The sequence below is a fragment of the Cucumis sativus genome, chromosome 1 (genome assembly GCF_000004075.3).
Source record: "Cucumis sativus cultivar 9930 chromosome 1, Cucumber_9930_V3, whole genome shotgun sequence".
Classification (NCBI taxonomy): Eukaryota; Viridiplantae; Streptophyta; class Magnoliopsida; order Cucurbitales; family Cucurbitaceae; genus Cucumis; species Cucumis sativus.
In genome coordinates this window covers 31,456,666-31,475,064 of record NC_026655.2, presented here as the reverse complement: position 1 = coordinate 31,475,064, position 18,399 = coordinate 31,456,666, and the positions used below count along the sequence as shown (strand labels likewise).

At 30.9% G+C, this 18,399-nt stretch overlaps 1 protein-coding gene across 1 annotated transcript; it reads right to left on the bottom strand.

Annotated features, from left to right (window-relative positions):
* Positions 1-10,101: 10,101 nt before the first annotated feature.
* LOC116401778 (trihelix transcription factor GTL2-like) lies at positions 10,102-11,911 on the bottom strand. The gene is made up of 2 exons (XM_031880296.1): positions 11,300-11,911; positions 10,102-10,960 (listed from the first exon to the last, which is right to left on the bottom strand). The coding sequence occupies exons 1-2, from the start codon at positions 11,757-11,759 to the stop codon at positions 10,836-10,838; spliced, it is 585 nt and encodes a 194-aa protein (XP_031736156.1). The 5' UTR covers positions 11,760-11,911; the 3' UTR covers positions 10,102-10,835.
* Between the last annotated feature and the right edge of the window lie 6,488 nt (positions 11,912-18,399).

The window sequence follows — 18,399 nt, the reverse complement described above, 5'->3', positions numbered from 1 at the left end:
ATAATGATCAAATTTTACTCTAATTGCAACTGAACAAAATTTAGTAATCAACATGCATAATATCCTTAATATAAACAAAGATTGGGTTAAAAGAAAAACTCACATTTGATTCTTTTCTCTTCTTGTAATCTCCTCACGATCTCAAGTCGAGACTACCACTAGTGTTGACCTGCTATTCTCAAAACTTGGAACCAACTTGTGGGACTCGAAATGGTGGAAAAAAATAGAGAGAGATAATACTTTTTTAGGAAGAATCTAACCTTTAGATCTTTTGTTGTTGAGAGTAAAAGAAGTTCTTGGATTATTTTGTAATTCACAATTACAAAATTAATTCGTATATTTCAAAATAAAGAGTCCTTTCATCTTTGCAAAAAATCATTTTACAAGCAAACTACATGCAAGAGCTTTCCTATCTAACCACTACAGGGCTTTAAACTAGATCTAAGTTGGAACAGAGTTGACAGAGGTAAACAATGGAGCTTGAACATCTGCGACGATTGTGAGCAATAGAGATTAAAGATTAGAGTTGTGAAGAGACAGAAAATGAACGAAGATGAGTATCATGGCACCAATAGAGAAGAAGATCGTGATGGAGCTTCAATGGGAAAGAAAGATGGAAAGGAAAAAAGAGACTTAGAGTTTGGAAGGGAGGGAGGGATACAAAATTTATATCATTTACATATTATGAGACAAAGTGAGAAATAAAATTTGGAAGGGAGGGAAACAAATTTGAAAAAAAAATTAAAATTATTTTGATATGCCTTTAATGTCAGTTTCTATAGAAGAGTGTTTTTAATGTCGGTTTAAAACCAACAGTATACCTTCATCTTTGATGTCGGTTTGAAACTGACATTAAATGTTCGTTTTCATTTTTTCCAACTGACATTATAGGCCATATTTATTCTAGTGATACGATGGGGTATTATTACAAGAACTTGAGGAGGGGGGAGGGGACATATATATAGCTTAAATCTTTTAGGAAACACATTCATAGTGTTAATCAAAAACTTGAAATTCTTTTACTAGAAAAAATAACGATTCACAGTCACAAATAGTTATTTCCTACGTTTGGTCTTTCAACTCCAAGTTTTCATTTCTGCACTTGCTTGCAGGCTCTTGCCAAATTCGGGTTGATTTTGGGTTGCCAGAGGTCTCAAGATTCTTCAAATCTCTCTCACCTAAGGAAACTTTTGGCAGGAAAACAAACTTAGACTGACTAAAATCCTACTATTTTAGCCCCTTTTAGGTGCAGTCTTCCCATGCTGGATTGATTACTACTATCAGTGGCAAAAGGTGGTCCAGTATTAAAATGTCACATGTCTCTGTCGAACATTTATCCTAGATTTAGATTGGGCGATGAGGTAAAATCATTCGCCAACTTTCCTGCGTGGGTAATGAGGTCATCAATCTAAGGCGAAATGAGCCTATCTTGTGATGGTGGTTCTTTGCTTGGTCCCTTTGCTGCTTAGTTCTTCTTCTCGTCCGAACCACCATCGTCGCGTATAGTCTTACAAATTAGGTCATAATTAGTGAGATACAAAATAAGTGAAAGCCAATGATTTTGACACAAAATTCTTGACATACAGTACCTACCAAGTATTCCCTAGAATATGGCATAAAGTTTCATATAAAGAAGGTATAAGAGATAAGGTGAAAGAAAATATTTTAGATATGGTAGAATCGAAATAGGTACACAATCAAAATATGAGCATGGAGTAAAGTTTCCTAGAAAGAGGGGTACGAGATAGGGCAAAGATATGTCATAATCACAATAATAGAGTACATAAGCAAAATATCAAAAAAAAAAAAAAAACAAAAAAAAAACAAAACAAAAAGAACAAGGGATATGACAATGATTGGTAGTGATGAATACTAAAAGTATGTTAGGGATGGATAGGGAACAAAGAAACAAAGAAGATAACAACATTTTAAAACTAAACTCTAAGTAAATTAGAAGCTAACTATTTTTGTTCAAAGTTAAAACTTCATCATTGATTGGGTAAAGGAAAAGAAAGCCTATCTTTGATTCCCACCAAGACCCACAATGCCACTTCACCCTTACCACTCTCCAAACACAACTCTCTTTCCCCACCAAGCACAATCATCCCTTAACTAAATCAATTAGGTTGAACCAATAGATGTAGCAAGGGAATAAAACGTTAGAAGCGACAAGAGAAATTATCATATAGAGTATAGGAATTGAAAATCAAAGATCACCCAATGAGATACAAATACAAAATATGTGAATTATAAACCAAACACAACCAAAAGGTTCATGATATTATCGAAGTACAAAATCAAAGACCACTTAGTGAGATAGGAATACAAAATATGTGAACTATAAACCAAACAGTATCCATAGGTTCACGATGTTGTCAAAGTACAAATTAAAGACCACTAAGTGAGATAGGAATACAAAATATGTGAATTATAAACCAAACACAACCCAAAGGTTCACCATATATTTTTGAAGTACAAAATGCACTTCAAAGTTGAAAAAGAAAATATATTAAAATAAAAAAGATTGATAAAAAAACATAGATACTAAAATACAAACAGTTGAGAACAAAGTCATAATAGGACTTTTCCTATGTCATTATCATTTTTTTCTCATCTAAATAACTCATTGAACTAAAGTTGCACAAATTAAAACTCGAATATATTTTTTTTATGTCCCCCGAAGGCAGCGAAGGAAAATATTGGCAAGCAAGCACACAGTTACAGAACGCTTATGTATATGTATATATATTAATCGAATATGATGGTGAACATTTAATGGAAATAGTTAAATTAGCACCTATCTTCTATGTCGGACAATTTATTTCATTTTGCTTGAGTGATGGACATTGAAAAATGTGTTGGTAAAGATGTTTGGTGTTAAACGTTTGCATGGTGGTAAGGGGAGGAAGAGGGGGGGAAGAAGTTGAAGAGGAGGTGAATGATGAACTAATTGAAGTGCAATGTTCAAATCGATACTATTATTAGTTTAATTGGGGTTTAAATTGATACACCCGGCGAAGTTTAGGATTTAAATCGATACAATTATTATTTTAAGATTTAAATTAATCAACCCAGCATTCCAATCCAAGCACAGACTAACTAAATATACAGGTTGAAGAATCTCCTAATTAGAAATTTGACGTGGCATTGGTAAAATACCAACAACAAGCTGATGTGTTATTTTGTATATAGACAATACAAATTTAAAAAAGTATTAACCTATAATTTAAATAAATGTTGAAATGTAACCTAAACTTACACTCTTTCTCTAATTTATTGTTTTCTAACCATCTTTATTACTACATAACTTGAAGAAAAAAGAAAAGACGAAACAAACGGAAAAAAGAGTACTATTGAGTTGGGATGTAAAAACAAACGGATAGCAATTGATGACTGTTTTACCTTACTATCATTGGTAGATGCTATAAATGATAATTTTTAATTTGAGAAATATGTTATTAGTTGATATAATTGATAACAACTATCCGCGATGGTTTTTATCAATGATAGCCACTGAAGGGTAGAGTAACTTTTCAATTTGAGAAATATGGTATCAATTGCTATAGTTAAGTTGCTATCAGTAATAGCTTTCTATTAGAGAAATGAGTATCAGTTGCTATCACTGATATCTTCTATCAATGATGTTATTATCAATTGATATTCCTGAAAGCTAATATAAGTATTTTTACTACATTTCTATCAACGTAAAATGATATCACTAACATTATCTATCAATGATTGAATTAGAAGAATATCGCTTGATAGCAAGTATGAGCGATATCATTAGAAGAATATTTTTTAATTTATAAGTGATATCTCCTTGATAAAACATATCAATTTTAAATTGATGAGGTTTAATTAGGCTATTAATTGATATTTTTGGTTACTACTATTAATGATATTATTCTATTGTGATCACTAATAATATCTATCAGTGATAGCAATAGAATAATATCACTGATAGTATCTATGAGCAATATCCATAATAGGCTATTATATATCAATGATATGAAGGTAATGCTACTACAAAGTGTTATTGTGGTTGTTTGTTTTTAGCATAAATGGACAAAGAAAAGAGATCAGATTGGCATGCTATCGGTAATAACTTTGAATCATACTATCCATATGGTAGCTTTTATTGCTAATAGTATAAAGGAAATTAATATAGTTGCAACTTTTGTTAGAAATAAATTATTGATTTTAGGTTATGTTATCAATACTTATATCATATAGAATTCATGAAAAAGACATTGACGTATTAGACAAACTGTCATTGATAGAAGTCATCATTGGTAGCATGATATTAGTTGGTAGCATGATATTAGTGATAGAAGTCATCACTGATAGCATGAGAAAGGAAACTGAATAGTAGAATTGACCGTTTTTAAAATATTTACCATATGACTGGTAAAAAAATTTCATTTTGTAAATATTTTTTCTTGTGCTATAAGTTACACTTAGGTTAATTTACATAAATATTAACACTAAAATATTTACAACTCATAAAACACAAATAAAAAGCTCATGAAACTGACCATTTTTTAAATATTCTAGGTTTGTCTTTATTGCTTTTGAATTTCACACGGCTCTGATTTCTTCTTTCTCTTTTTCTGCAATTTTTCTTTTAATAACAACCATAACAAGTCTGATATACACATATAAACAACAACCATAAACTAAAGTTCATACAACTTCAAGTCTAATCTCGTACAACAACCCATAACTAGCACTACTGAACTAAACTTCTGGGAGATGCTGTCGAAATTTCTACAGAATTTATTGAAAAGTGTTTTACTATCGAAATTTCTATAGAATTTATTGAAAAGTGTTTTACTAATCTTAAATTAGAAAATGAATGTTTTTAAAGGGTAGACTTACACCACGATCTAGGTTAGAGAGAAAAACTTGGAACGGGGTGTGACATTATTTGTAATACACAACAGCTATAGTGAGTTTACGTAGAGCTCAACTAACTTATCACTTAGGCTTCCCTAGATGTGAGACTCCCTCTCAAATGCACTTATGGTCCCCCTAAGTTGATAATATTAGTGTTGAACACGTCGGGTTTTGACAGTGTGCGAGACTCCTCTCAACATTATTTTCTTCTCTTCAAGTTAGCGCACTCCCTTCACGATGAATCTTAGGATCCCACTAAGATAAAGAACTTCTTTGCAGCTGAGTATTATGCTCCCCTAAGATTGAGAATCCTTTCTCGACAACAATGGCCTAGGCTCCCCCTAAGTTCGTGATGATCTTCAAGGTGTTGCACTCAAATGGATGAAAAACTCATGTTAGCAAAGTGCAAGAACACAATACTGAATTAATTGGCCACAAATTACAAACTTGCTCACCCAAATTACAAAAAGCAACAACCCTAAATGATCAACCTATATAATTCTCCTTAAATAAATGAATCCAAGAAAGGAAAGAAATCCCCAATTGAAAAAGATAAGTCACACCTCAATAAAAAAAAAAAAAATCAGATGGAATAAGTCACACCTCAATAAGGATTTTTTTATAAATTTCTTGACATTTTTCAAAACGTAAAAGATTTTTTTATAAATTTCTTGACGTTTTAAAACGTCGAGTAAAATTTTAAATTCTTGACGTTTAAGAAACGTTAAGCATGTCGAATTCATACGCTTCTTGACGTTTTAAGAACGTCAAAAAATTAATAGATATTTCTTGATGTTTTAAAAACGTCAAGAAAAAATTAATTTCTTCTTGACGTTTAATAAACGTCAAGAATGATGTTTCAGAAAAATTCTTGACGTTTTTTTATTAAAAATGAAATATTTCTTGACGTTTTTTTCAAAAAACGTCAAGAAAGGAAAACAGCAACCGTCAAGAAAGCCCATTTTTCTAGTAGTGTACTTAAATAAAATAGAAAACTTTAACAAAATTCATTGAAACTCAAATGAAATTGAAATTTAAAATCCATAGGATAGAAGTTGTATCTACCTCTAGCAATGCTAAACTACTAATTGTATTTATAAACTTTAATTCAATACATACTATAATAACAACAATTTAGCATACTAGCCACTCACACTACATATTACTACAAGAGTACAACAAAGGGAAACATCTAAAACACATATAATTCAACAACATTCATACTCAATCAAACACACTTCAATCTAACAAACTCATCCCACCTAAATCTTATTAGCCAACAAACTTTGCCAACTTATTGAAGCTCACTTCTTTTATATCATAAACTCACCCACTACATCAATTTATAAACCTAATTATTGACAACAATAATTTCAAAAATAGCTAACACTAGTTCTTGTGGATAGTTCCTTTAATTACTTGATCTAGATATGGACAACGAAATCAAATTAGTCTAAAGTTCTAATCAATCAAAAGCATAATGTGATTGACTAAGTAGTAGTAGACATTACATAACACCTATATGGTTAGTTTAGAAATCGACATACGAATCAATTTGGTTATTAAGAGAGTCTTAACTAACGTTACTTGTCAGTTTGCCCGATATCTCATGTTCTTTTTTTTCTCTCTCTCTCGAAACTATCTTGCTTACCTCAATTTACTTTTTACACTTAAGTTTATCTCGTCACCCCTCTTTTACTGATTTTCATAGATAAATTAGAGATTCTAGTTTAGGTTCCCTATTGTTGGATCCTGTCTTGTTTGCTACTAATACTACCCCATAGGTTTGAAGTTCATGATTGGTAATTATACATAATAATTGATCGATTGAAAGTATAGATAACCATTAAGTTCTTCGGAGGATATGCCAAGAAAATTGTTCATGCCCTATAATCTCAAAGACTTCGATTTCAATAAAAAAAATTATGATGAGCAAAAGTTGGCAATAAAGTGATAGACACAAATAACTTAAATATGAAAGAAGAAACAAGCTCAAGAAAGAAAGCAAATGATGAAACTGTATTAAATGGAAGAAGCAATAACTTCAAAGAATGAGCAAATTTCATTCAATCAAATGACAAGATATGAAAACAAACTATGGAATATATATCTTCAAAAATTAATTATGCTCGGTATATATATGAAGTTTTTTTTTTTTTTTTTGCCTTTACATCAGGCTGAGATCAAAATTCGAAAGAGAATTAGGTTCTAAATTATTGTATAAACATTACTTGAAGCTAAGGAATGACAATTGATCAGAAGTATAAACATCAGCAAATCCAGATCTAACACAATTTTGAATCAAAGAATAACATCGGACTAAAACTTAATTCTTACCCTCTTGATTTTCTAAAATTTCAGGCAAAAGTTTTTTTCTTTTATATCTCAAATTGGTTGGGTTAAAATAAGTAATCAATCATAAAATAGCAAATAATAAAACGAAGAAAAAAAAGAACGACATAAAAAAAAAAAAAAAAAAAAAAACTAGTTTAACCCCAACTCGGCTCTACGTCCAGTCTTTTACAAGTTCTACTATAATAAAAATTACAAATAACTCTCAAACTCGCACTACAAATCTCTCCTCAAATAATCAAACAATGACCTATTTAATTTTTAGTACAACAACATGGTATTGTGGAATAAATAATTAGAGAAACACCCAAAATCCAAAAGATACTCTGCATTTTACACTAAACTGTTGAAGAGAATAGAAACCTTCAATCTATCGGCTTTTTTTCTTCTTCAGGAGGCTCTCGGCACTTCAATTTTCTTCCAAAATTGTTGTAGCCAACTTCATTTCTTTGTTTGTTGCTATGATCAGTGATCTTCCACTGCTCATGCTTTCTCATTTTGATAACCACCTCCAATTTTATCCATCAAAAAGAAGTTTTATGGGTTAAGTATAAAAATGCAATGGGCTTGGAGAGTTTTGGGCTCCACAATTTCTAACACTAACACGACCCAAACAATAGAATGCACTAGTTAAGTTTCGTATGTGTTTCTTCTACTTTGGTTCCTTTGTTGTGCCTTGACTCCGGCTCCGGCTTGTGTTGCGGATGCTTTTGTATTTCTGTATTTCTGTATTAATTACATAGCTTTTAGAAAAGATTTAAAAAAATCCAAATTTTAATATGTATGTTATTGATCAAAACTAGATCTATAAGAAAGTTTCATACCATGAAACAAATACGTGACACTGTTTTTGTGTTTTATATTATTAGTCCCAATGTGCAGTGAAATGCACAAAAATAACCATAAAATAAAAAACAAAAATACTTGATAATGAAAAATTATATTCAATCTAGAATATAAAGCTCTAATACCAAAATAATATCATTTTGGCACCAAATTAAGCACACTCTCCCTGCCCCAAGAATAGACATTCTTCTAAATTTACCCTTATGTACTCAAAAACTTAAGTAAGTAGATAAAAATAAAGTACAATATAATAAACACTTACGGACTTAAAACAAGAAAAAATTCAAGGTGAAATCATTTTTAATTTGAGAAATTAAACTCAAGACATATTTTGAAATATCACTTAAGCTAGTAGGTGAAGGTGAAGGTTAATCTACTAGTATATGAAGATATCTTTCAATCTTTTTATCCCACAAGTAACCAAAATGATCCTTATTTATGATCAAGTTGGCCATTCCCATTTAATGTACTATTTTGGGTTTGTACTTATTATAGAATATTTTAAAAGTTCAGGCTTCATGTTCCCCACGTTGTGATCAACTTTAATTTGTGAACGTCGCTTGAAGGTCTCCCTTGGACATCTAGAAACCTCCCACCTTTCTTTTCAAATTGTTTGGTTAAATGCTCCATGCTTTGGTGATGCCTCTTACAAAATTCCCATGGGACATGTTTACTTAATAAAGTTATACAAAAATGAAGAAACGAAGCACACAATCAATCAAGAAGACGAAGGTCATCCCATGCCTCAAGACGATGTTTCAAATGATGACATTATTGAATGTTGGTGTGGCAGCCAACATAGAAAATGTAGGCACGTATCAGTTAGGAATATAACGAACATACGTCTCCTAAGCCAAACTAGAGATACAAAGCAAGAAAAATGAGGAAAAAAGTAATAATGTAAGAGAGAGGGTACAGTTAATTAAGCAAGTATATGTGATTAGAACAATTGTTTTAATCACATACGTCTTATTAAGCCCACTCAACTATTTATTCCAGGTCGGAGTCTCAAAACCCAAAAGATTAATAATTAACCAGTAGAATATTTCAAAACAATTATGTACGCTGAAAAGCAGAAGCAAAGATATATACATATATTATGCAATTGGCAGTAGCTATATATTTATTTATTAAAAAAAGAAAAAGAATCCATATTGGTTGAATTAAATTTAGGTTCTCATTTCTCACACTGTGTCGGTGCTCAGACGAAGTACACAAAAATGAACGTAGATGACGATAGCCGCAAACTAGTAGTAGTACTGCCACCCAACCCAACCCAACCATCCAAGCTACCCCTAAAAAAGTTTATCACAAATTAATCCACAAAAAGAAAAGAAAGAAAGAAAGAAAAAGAAAAAAGAAAAAAAGAAAAAAATCAGCAAAATATGTTCTTCCCTAAAAAAAAGGTTCAAATACAAATTTAAAATACATTATTATTTGAGCCGTGCTAATTAAATATTATTCTCTAGGACGAAGTTGCAAGGTGGTTTTCGGAGTGGTCGGAGTGGTTTTCCGATGACACGTTGGGGCAGTTTTCCAGGGGATTATTATTCCCTCCACCTTGATTGTACAATGTAGAGAGTTGGTGGAAATAAGGGCAAGTTCTTGAGTCAAGAGATCTCTTCTTGTTGACATCTTTAGTTTTTCTAAAGTACTTGTTTATGTTTTCCCATTTCTCTTTGCATCTCTTGGCACTTCTTTTGTAACCCAATTGAAGCATTCCTTGTGAGATTCTCTCCCATAATGGAGCTTTTAACGACGCTCCACCACTTTGGCTTTCATCTTGATTGTTGGTGGTGGTGGTGTTGTTGTACATTTTGCACCTCACATTTACTAAAGCCAACACTTCATCTCTTGGCCATCTTTTTCCCAAGTCTTCACTCTCATGATCTAATTTCTCTTTACTTTTAGGGTTCGGATGATTATTGATGAAGGAATTTGGGTCTTGTGGAGCAAGGATTTGGGTTGATAAACAAGGGTTGTTTTTAGGGTTTTTTAATTGGATCATTTTGGCTAGTGAAAGAGTTTGAATTTTCATGAGGTGGTTTTTTGTTGGGGCTTGACGACGTTTGGCATTGGATTAAGGATGAGGAAGAAGGAGTAGAATTAGGGATATTGTTATTGTTGTTGTAATTATTCAAACTTTGGAGTAAATTTTGTAAGTCTTTTTTGCGATTCATGAGATGAAGAAATTAAAGTGGTTGAATTGGTGATTTGGTTCAAAATTTCAATGATTGTGGCTTGTCTATCACCTGCAATGGCTTGTTCATGGGCCATCACTTCAAGCTCTTTGTGAAGTCTTTCCATTTGTTCCTTCTTCCAATATTCCTCTTTAGCAACCTTCTCTTCCTTCCTTCTTCAACATGTCTTGTAAAAAGCTGTTGAGTGAATTTCCTCTTGTTGTATCATCATTTTCTTCACTATTTCCTCACAATAACCCTTCAACAATTCAAATTCCTTTTGCCTCATCATTTTCCTCTTCTTCTTACTCTTCTGGCAACTACTTGATCTACTACTTTCGTTCCGTTCTTCCTCATTCCTCCCCGGTCTCATTTCGTCATTTCTCAAATCTTCTTCTTCGTCATCATCATGAAGTTCTCCATCTTTATCTTGGTTTTCTTCTTCACCTTCTTCTGGTACCACAACGAGGGTGGGGCCACCGTCGTCTGGTTTCCCATTCCCTTCATGAATCAGGAGAAGGTGATCTTGATCTTGATCTTGATTTGGATGATGATTATAATTCAGCTCGTGAGTGAGGAACCTACAATTTTTATTGTAGTTAATGTGGTTGAAATATCTACTCTCTTCTTCAAATTTCTCTTTACACTTGTCTGCAGTCCTTCTAAAACCCACCTCTCCCAACTTCCTGCACCCACCATAATTAAATTAAAGAAAATAAAATAAAACTAAATGCAACCAACATATATGCCTGCATTTATTCCTACTCTTTTAAGTGTATATTAAAACTATACACCTCACACATTATTGTATTTCCCAAGGAGAAAAAAACATAATATCATAATATCATTTCTCTCTCTATGTAGTACAATTCAATTAAACTAGCCCACCAAATAGAAACGCAAAAGAGCAAAGAGTATGCTTAATTAATTAGAAAAACAGAACATAATTAAACAAATGATGAAGAGTGGTGATAATAATAATAAGCCAAAAATTTTGTTTAATTTAGGGGTTTGAATTTGATGACCTTGAAACATGTTCCCAAGTGGATTCGGGAAGCAATTTTCAATGTTAGATCTGATTCTAAGGAGGGCAAGAAGCTCATCATTGCTCCATTGATCATGATGAATAATATGATGATCCTCCATCAAAATGGATCTGCTGTTCTCTCTACCGACCTCCAAATCTACGCCCACCTGCAAACTACTCCCAGCTGCCGTAGTGGTTGTCTTGACGTCGTTTTTGTCGTCGCCATGAGGATTCGGAGATTGATGGTGCAAAAGATGATGAGGAAGATGAATTTGATGATGATGGTGAGCAGTAGAAGTAGCATTATAAGAATCAAAAGGGTGGAAATTGAAATTAGGAGAATGAAGAGCAAAATTAAGAGGAATTAAAGGAAGAGAATTAGAATTTGGTGGTGGTGGAGTTGTTCTTGGAGTTAAGAATTGATGAAGTTGCTCAGATACTGATCCTCCTTCAAACATTGTGTGTATTTTTTTGCTCTTCTTTTTTCTTCTTCTTTCACTTCTTTTTAACTCTCCTTTTCTCTTTCTTTTCTTTCTTTTCTGTATAATTGGCAAAATGCTTCAAATAAACACAACAAAACACGCACCCCTATACTATACCTCTCTCTCTCTCTCTCTCTCTCTCTCTCTATTTATTTCATTATTTTATTTTTTTATTAAAAAAATCAATATATTTTTGTTTTTGTTTTTCCTCTCTCTCTAGATCTCAATCTTCTTTATGAAAGAATTTGTCTTGTTGTGGAAGACAAAAAGATATAGCCCACCACACCCTTTTCTAAGAAACTGAAAGTCACCCTCCAAACAATACACACATTATTAGACACATTATTCACTGCATGCAACACCTACCTTTACCAGTGTTTTGTGTTTGATTACACATTATAAAATTTTGTATAATACATACACCCTTGATGACAAAATCCCAACCAGCTAAGGAAACTCACTCAACTTTTACACCTTCAACCGTAAATTTCTAACTTTGGACAAGAAAGATGACCTATAAAATAAAAGAAAAAAATAACGGTGTGATGTCTAATGCAACAAAACTTTCCACGCTTAAGTCAATATTTGGAACAAAATAGGTAGAGCAAGCTAGACATAGAGGAGAATAAGTTACATTTTACTAGGCGCCATTATATCATGAGGTTTAGGGTTTTCTTCATCCACTTCAAATTCATTATATATTTTATTTTTCAATTTAGAAATCCGACACTCGTGGTTGTTTGTTTTGTGCCACTAGGCAAGGATGTTCTAGCTAGAATAAAAGGTAGATTCAGATCAACCACTTGTACGGGATTATTGGCTCAACCACGGCCCCTAAGGTCGAGGTGCGCCGACAAGTCGTATGTAAAGGCTCAATTAGCCTCAACCTCAGCCCGGAGATCACCAAGCTAAAAGTCCAATTGGGTCTTTGCCTAATTGTATTTGCTCCCCATTGGTTAAGAACTCTTTTCAAGCTTGCTTTCTTATCGCTTTTGGGTCCATTCTTTAGGATTAGGAAACTCTTATGATTTTACTATACATTAACGCTATCTTTTTTCCAATTCAGAACTACCCACTACATAGAAGGCTCAAATGATCTCTTCCCAATAAAATAATAAAAAAAACATTTAAATTAACTAGTTAAAGATATATATTAGAGAAAGGTGACCGATTGAAATAGTTTAAGTCAAACTCAACCAAATATTATTAAACTTCAAAGAGAAGGAAAACAATTAAAACTTAATTTCTACAACAATCATATGCTAGTTCTATTCGTAACTTCACTTATATTTAGGTATGTTACACAAGCTTAGGCTTTTGTCCGTTTTTTTTTTTTTTTTTCAAAAAAGATATGATAGGTCAATTGAATACATTCGGACATCTCCACTAGGTGAACACCCCATAGTACTCTCATTACTCCCGCTTCGTTTAAGCTTTTGTCAGTTAAGCTATGTTCTTTGTTGTTTTGTTTTCAAAGGTAAAAATATTATATTAAAAAAAATCGCTGCACACTTTTGCCTAAATGGGATCATGGCAAGTTTAATCTAATTTGACTCAAACATGAGAAAAAGAAAACTATAATAAAAGATTCAATTTCATTGCTAACCAAAACATATAATAAAGTGGGAGTGTTGAACGTGCTATGAGGTGTCCACCTAGTGGTGATGCTCGAGTGCATCCAACTAATCCATTGCATCTTTTTAATAAAGAAAAAAGAAAAAAGAATGTGATAATGCAAAATATTGAACATTGTTGAACGGGCAAGATATTTTCTCTTTTCATGTAGTCAAAGAATCATAACTCCTGAATTTTTTTAATACTAATTAACTAATTAGGTAGGATTCACTCATAAATACAATACTTGTAATTTTCAAGCAATTTAAGTTTTCCTAAAAAAACATTTCAAGAAAAACTACATAGAGAAAAAAAATTACTCATTCTTGTGAAAAAAAAGAACTTGTACAAAATATATATCCTTGTCAACAGCTAATATATACCTATAATATATATAATTTTTGTTTTCTCAAAGAAATATATGTATGTGAGTGTATGCAATGATTTTGGTCCTACAGATTTTGATCCCTCTGTTACTACCACACAACTTAGTTTCTTATTGCAACGCAAGTTTCCTAGGTAAGATCATTAAAAACAAAATTGAAATGAGAAAAAAAAGCCACACAATTGATACATATTTCTTCAAATCGTACCCTTCAAGTTCATGTGGTCCATTTGTTAGAAAATATAGGGTGTTTACCTAAGATATATTTTCACAAAATTAATATCACTTGCATAATAAAAACTAGCGATATATATCAATACTAAAATTAGCATAACATAACTGACATAAAGTTTGTACTATCGATTTCAGCTCAACTTCTTCCATCCACGTAATGTCGAGAAAAATAATAATGATGATTGTATTTAAACTACGCTAACTTCATCAATTACATGGAGGAGATGCAAACGTGTTAACTCTTTTAAATAATTTTAGTCCAAGTAACATTTTAAACAACTATATGAGTGACAAACATCCTTTGTAAACTGGATATGGTTATCTTATGTTAATGTTAGTTTTGTGTATAGATAAACAAAACTGTTAAAAATATTTACAAATATAAAAAAAAAGTTTAATTTAAATCTCTTTTAGACTTTGATAGAACACCGAAATATGTTTGTTTTGGTCTATCGAAGGTAACTAAGTCAGTTATATATTTGAAAATATTTTTTATTTTTGTTCTTATACAACTATTACAATTTTCTAAAATATTTTTTAAATTATTATACAAGTGCTACAATTTTTTAAAATAACTAAATATAAAATTTAGGTTTATAAAATTTAGGTTAGTTGGATAACAATTTAATTTTTGAAAATTAAGCTACTCTCACACATTGATGATTTTTTTTTGTTTTTGTTCGTTATAGATTGATTTTTAATTTAATTTTTTTAAAAAAATCAAGTTAAATTTTGAAAACATTTTAAAAAGTTATATTTTGTTTTTGAATTTGAAGTGTTCAAAAAAATCATAAAAAAAACAAATCTAACTTTTAAATATTATAAACAAAATGTCAAAATTGTTACCAAACAACCTAGGCCTAACCTTTCTTATTTGAGTAATTTAACTTATATATACCTCTGATTTAAAACGAAATTACATTTTTATATTGAAACCTAGAAAAAAAACTTTTTAATTTTAAGGCGACTTTTATTAGATTGATATCATGTTCCTTTTTTTCCCCTTTTTCAGAGTCTACTTATTTAATGGTATTCTTTTTATCCTAAAAATAATGATGTTATTTACGTAATTTTCTAGGTTAACATCTATAAATTCCAAAAACTTCTTTTAAAGGAAAAAAAATAATTGTAACCATCTTTTAAGAAGTGAATACTTAAGAAAAATGTTAACAAAAATGTTTTTTATACTTTGAAAAATATCTCTAACTTTTTTTTTCCTTTCAAAATTAAAAAAAGAAGAAGAAGAAAATACATAATAAATTGCAAAATTACAAGATTACACTCTATCTTATGGTGTGATAGTAAGGCAAGTGCTAAGCCACTGCACTAGGTGAGGTGTTTGATATCTAAGTATTAGACTTTGTTAATATTATTGGTTAGTTTTAATTGATTACATTTTGTTAATTTTTACTTTTAGTTTTGTTTTCACATTTTGTGTATCTTCTTGGTTCTTCAACTTGTTTTGAATTACTACTTTCGATTTATTTATTGTAAATTTAAAAGTATTTATTCAACATTACTTTTTTCAAACATACATACTTCCTTTACACAATTCTTAGATGACAAACATAAATCATTAGGTGGATGCAAAATTTTATCAACAGTTATAATATTAATACAAAGTCAGTTCTATATATAGCTAATTTTTGGAGGCGAAATAATATAATTATGGAAGATAAATTGGAAAAAAAAAATTCTGGTAACTTCTGTTTAATTAAAGCATGCATTTGGAGAAGAATCATAAATTTGCTTCTTTTATATGGGTTTAGTTCTCCATCTGAATTCTTAAAAGATGCCTAAAGGTTAGCCGAAATTTAGGGTATGCAACAAAACAACATAATTGGAAATAGAATGTAAAATATAGAGAGAAAAAAATCAATACCCTGAAATATATATATATAGCAGAAATTATACTCAAAATAAGACGGAGTATGTGCTGTGATTATTCGTAATATTGCTTGAAGTTAAATACTAACATCTTTCTATCTCAAGCATATATTTTTAAAATAGGTGGAGTAAATATTGTGTTGTTAGAATTTATACATTATACTCCTTGAAAAGAAAATGGTAATGAAGGGATTTAAAAAGTATGTGAATCCAAATAAATAAAAAGAAGTTAAACCAAAATAGTTGTGAAACTAATTACTTTTATAAAGAGGAATATTGAGTAATATAATTAATGGAATGATGTATTAGTAATAAAGTAAAAATATAGATTTGAAGAAAATGGAGGTGAAAGAAACGCGATAAGAAGTGCGAGTACGGGGGAAGAAGAGAGAGAGAGAGAGAGAGTGTGTATATATAGAGAGAGAGAGGGAGAAAGAGAGAGAGGATTGAGAGGAGAGGGGAAGGGCGGTGGGGCCCATGTAGAATCCTATGCAAATGCGAAGGGCAGAAGAAAGGGCATGATGGTGTAATTAACGGCAACTGGATGACACAGACACGTGAACACATGCAGAGATTGGGGCCAATTATTTATGTCCCTAAACAAACCTGGCTCTATTCACGTGCTACCGTTTCCATTTTTAACTTCTCTACACCCTCCCAATCATATCCCTCTATTTCTTTTCCCTTTTCTTTCTCTTCATCCATGCCATGGATTGGACTTTTGGGAATATATCTATATCTTTCTTTTCATTTTAATCTCGTTTTTTTTCTTCTTTTTCTTTTTTCTCCTTATTTCTACTCTCTCTCTCTCTCTCTCTAAATGGGGGGGGTTTTCTTTTTTTGTTCTTAATCAAATAAATGGTATCAAATTTGACTCTTCATTCTATTAATGAAATAAATGGTATCAAATTTGACTCTTTATTCTCTCTCTCTCTTTTTCTTTTTCTTTTTCTTCTTATTCATCCATACCCTTTTATTATCTAGTGTTTTTTAGTTTACAGGATTCCAATCAAACATTTTGTATTGACAATATTTTCAAAATTAAGGCTTCAATACCTGTGTTCTGTATATTTGGTAAATGGTCTATCACTGAATATTTTAATTCTAGCCACAAAATCAAATACAAATGTCCATTCAATCTGACAAAATAAAATGTCCAAACTTGGAGAAAACAGAAAAAGAAAAAAAGAAAAAAACTGACAATCAGAATTGGTATCTAAAAGAAATAATTCATGTGTAGCTACAAATGCATGTTTTTTCTTTCTTCCTTCCTTTTTTTTTTTAAAGGAAGATTGAGCATAAATAATTGGAATTTTTAGGACATTACTTTAATTAAGTCCAACCCTGTTCAAATTGTACGAGTTAGCAACTAGCTTGCTGTGTTGTTAACCTCATCTTCAACCACAAATCTCACTCACTAATTCATTACATTACAAATTGTTTATGCAAATAGTTTTGCATGTCATTTCTTTATATAATGCCCAAGTTAAATAAGATTAAGACTTGATGAAATTGAGATTTTACGAGTATAAGTAGATCTCTCACTCCAAATTTTCATTAATTAATGTTGTCATGAAAAAAACTGTCACGATTGACTTATATTTAATAAGAAAAAATTATATTCGATAGCCAAACAATGACAATTAAATTTTAAAAAACACGGTCATGATTGCCCTATATTTGATAGAAAACAAATGTCATCAATAGCGAGATAGTGACATTTAGTTTTTTTAAAAAATGTCACGAATGCCCTATTTTGACTGGAAAAAATGTCGTCAATATGAAAACAATGACATTTAATTTTTTTAAAAAAACTGTTATGATTGACCTATATTTGACCGAAAAAATGTTGTTAATAGCAAAATAATGACATTTTTTTTCAAAAAACTGTCACGATTGATATATCCTTGACATTTATAAAATATCATAATAAATGAATTTGCGACATTTTTAAAACTGTCGTTAATAAGCAAATAATGACAGTTATTTTTCGTCATAAAATAAAAATATGACAGTTATCTTTTGTCATAATATAGTAATTAACAACATTTATTTTCTGTCGTGAAAAAATTTATTGCGATAGCTTTTTGTAATTGTCATGGAAGGAATTTTCATGACTTCCGCTTCTATGACTGTAAATAACTGTCACAAAGATTTTACTCGCGACAGAAAATAATTGTCGTCGTAGACCATTTTTGTTGTAGTGTAAATTTACCTTTAAATTGATTTCATAATAAGTTCTAAATCCAGAGGATAGTGGAGAAGATCTTGATGGTGATCTTTAGTGAATTCATAATCAACAACTACATCAATTCTTGTTGATTTTGAGCTACAAAAGTGTGAAATCCAAAGTTATGATTTTTGTGAGTTTTCTAGCATGTTTAATTCTTTGAATTCATGTAGTTAGGATGATATTTGATCCAATTACTTCTGCTTCTATGTTCATATCCTTTTCAAAAGAAAAAAAAAATAAAGTAATTGTCAAAAAAAGTTTCT

Bases quoted from the DNA above. Each gene is read 5' to 3' on its own strand.
- LOC116401778 (XM_031880296.1), bottom strand. From the start codon at position 11,759: ATGTTTGAAGGAGGATCAGTATCTGAGCAACTTCATCAATTCTTAACT. The intron at 10,961-11,299 runs GTCATCAAATTC...TGGTGGGTGCAG, and splicing joins ACTTGGGAACATGTTTCAAG to GAAGTTGGGAGAGGTGGGTT.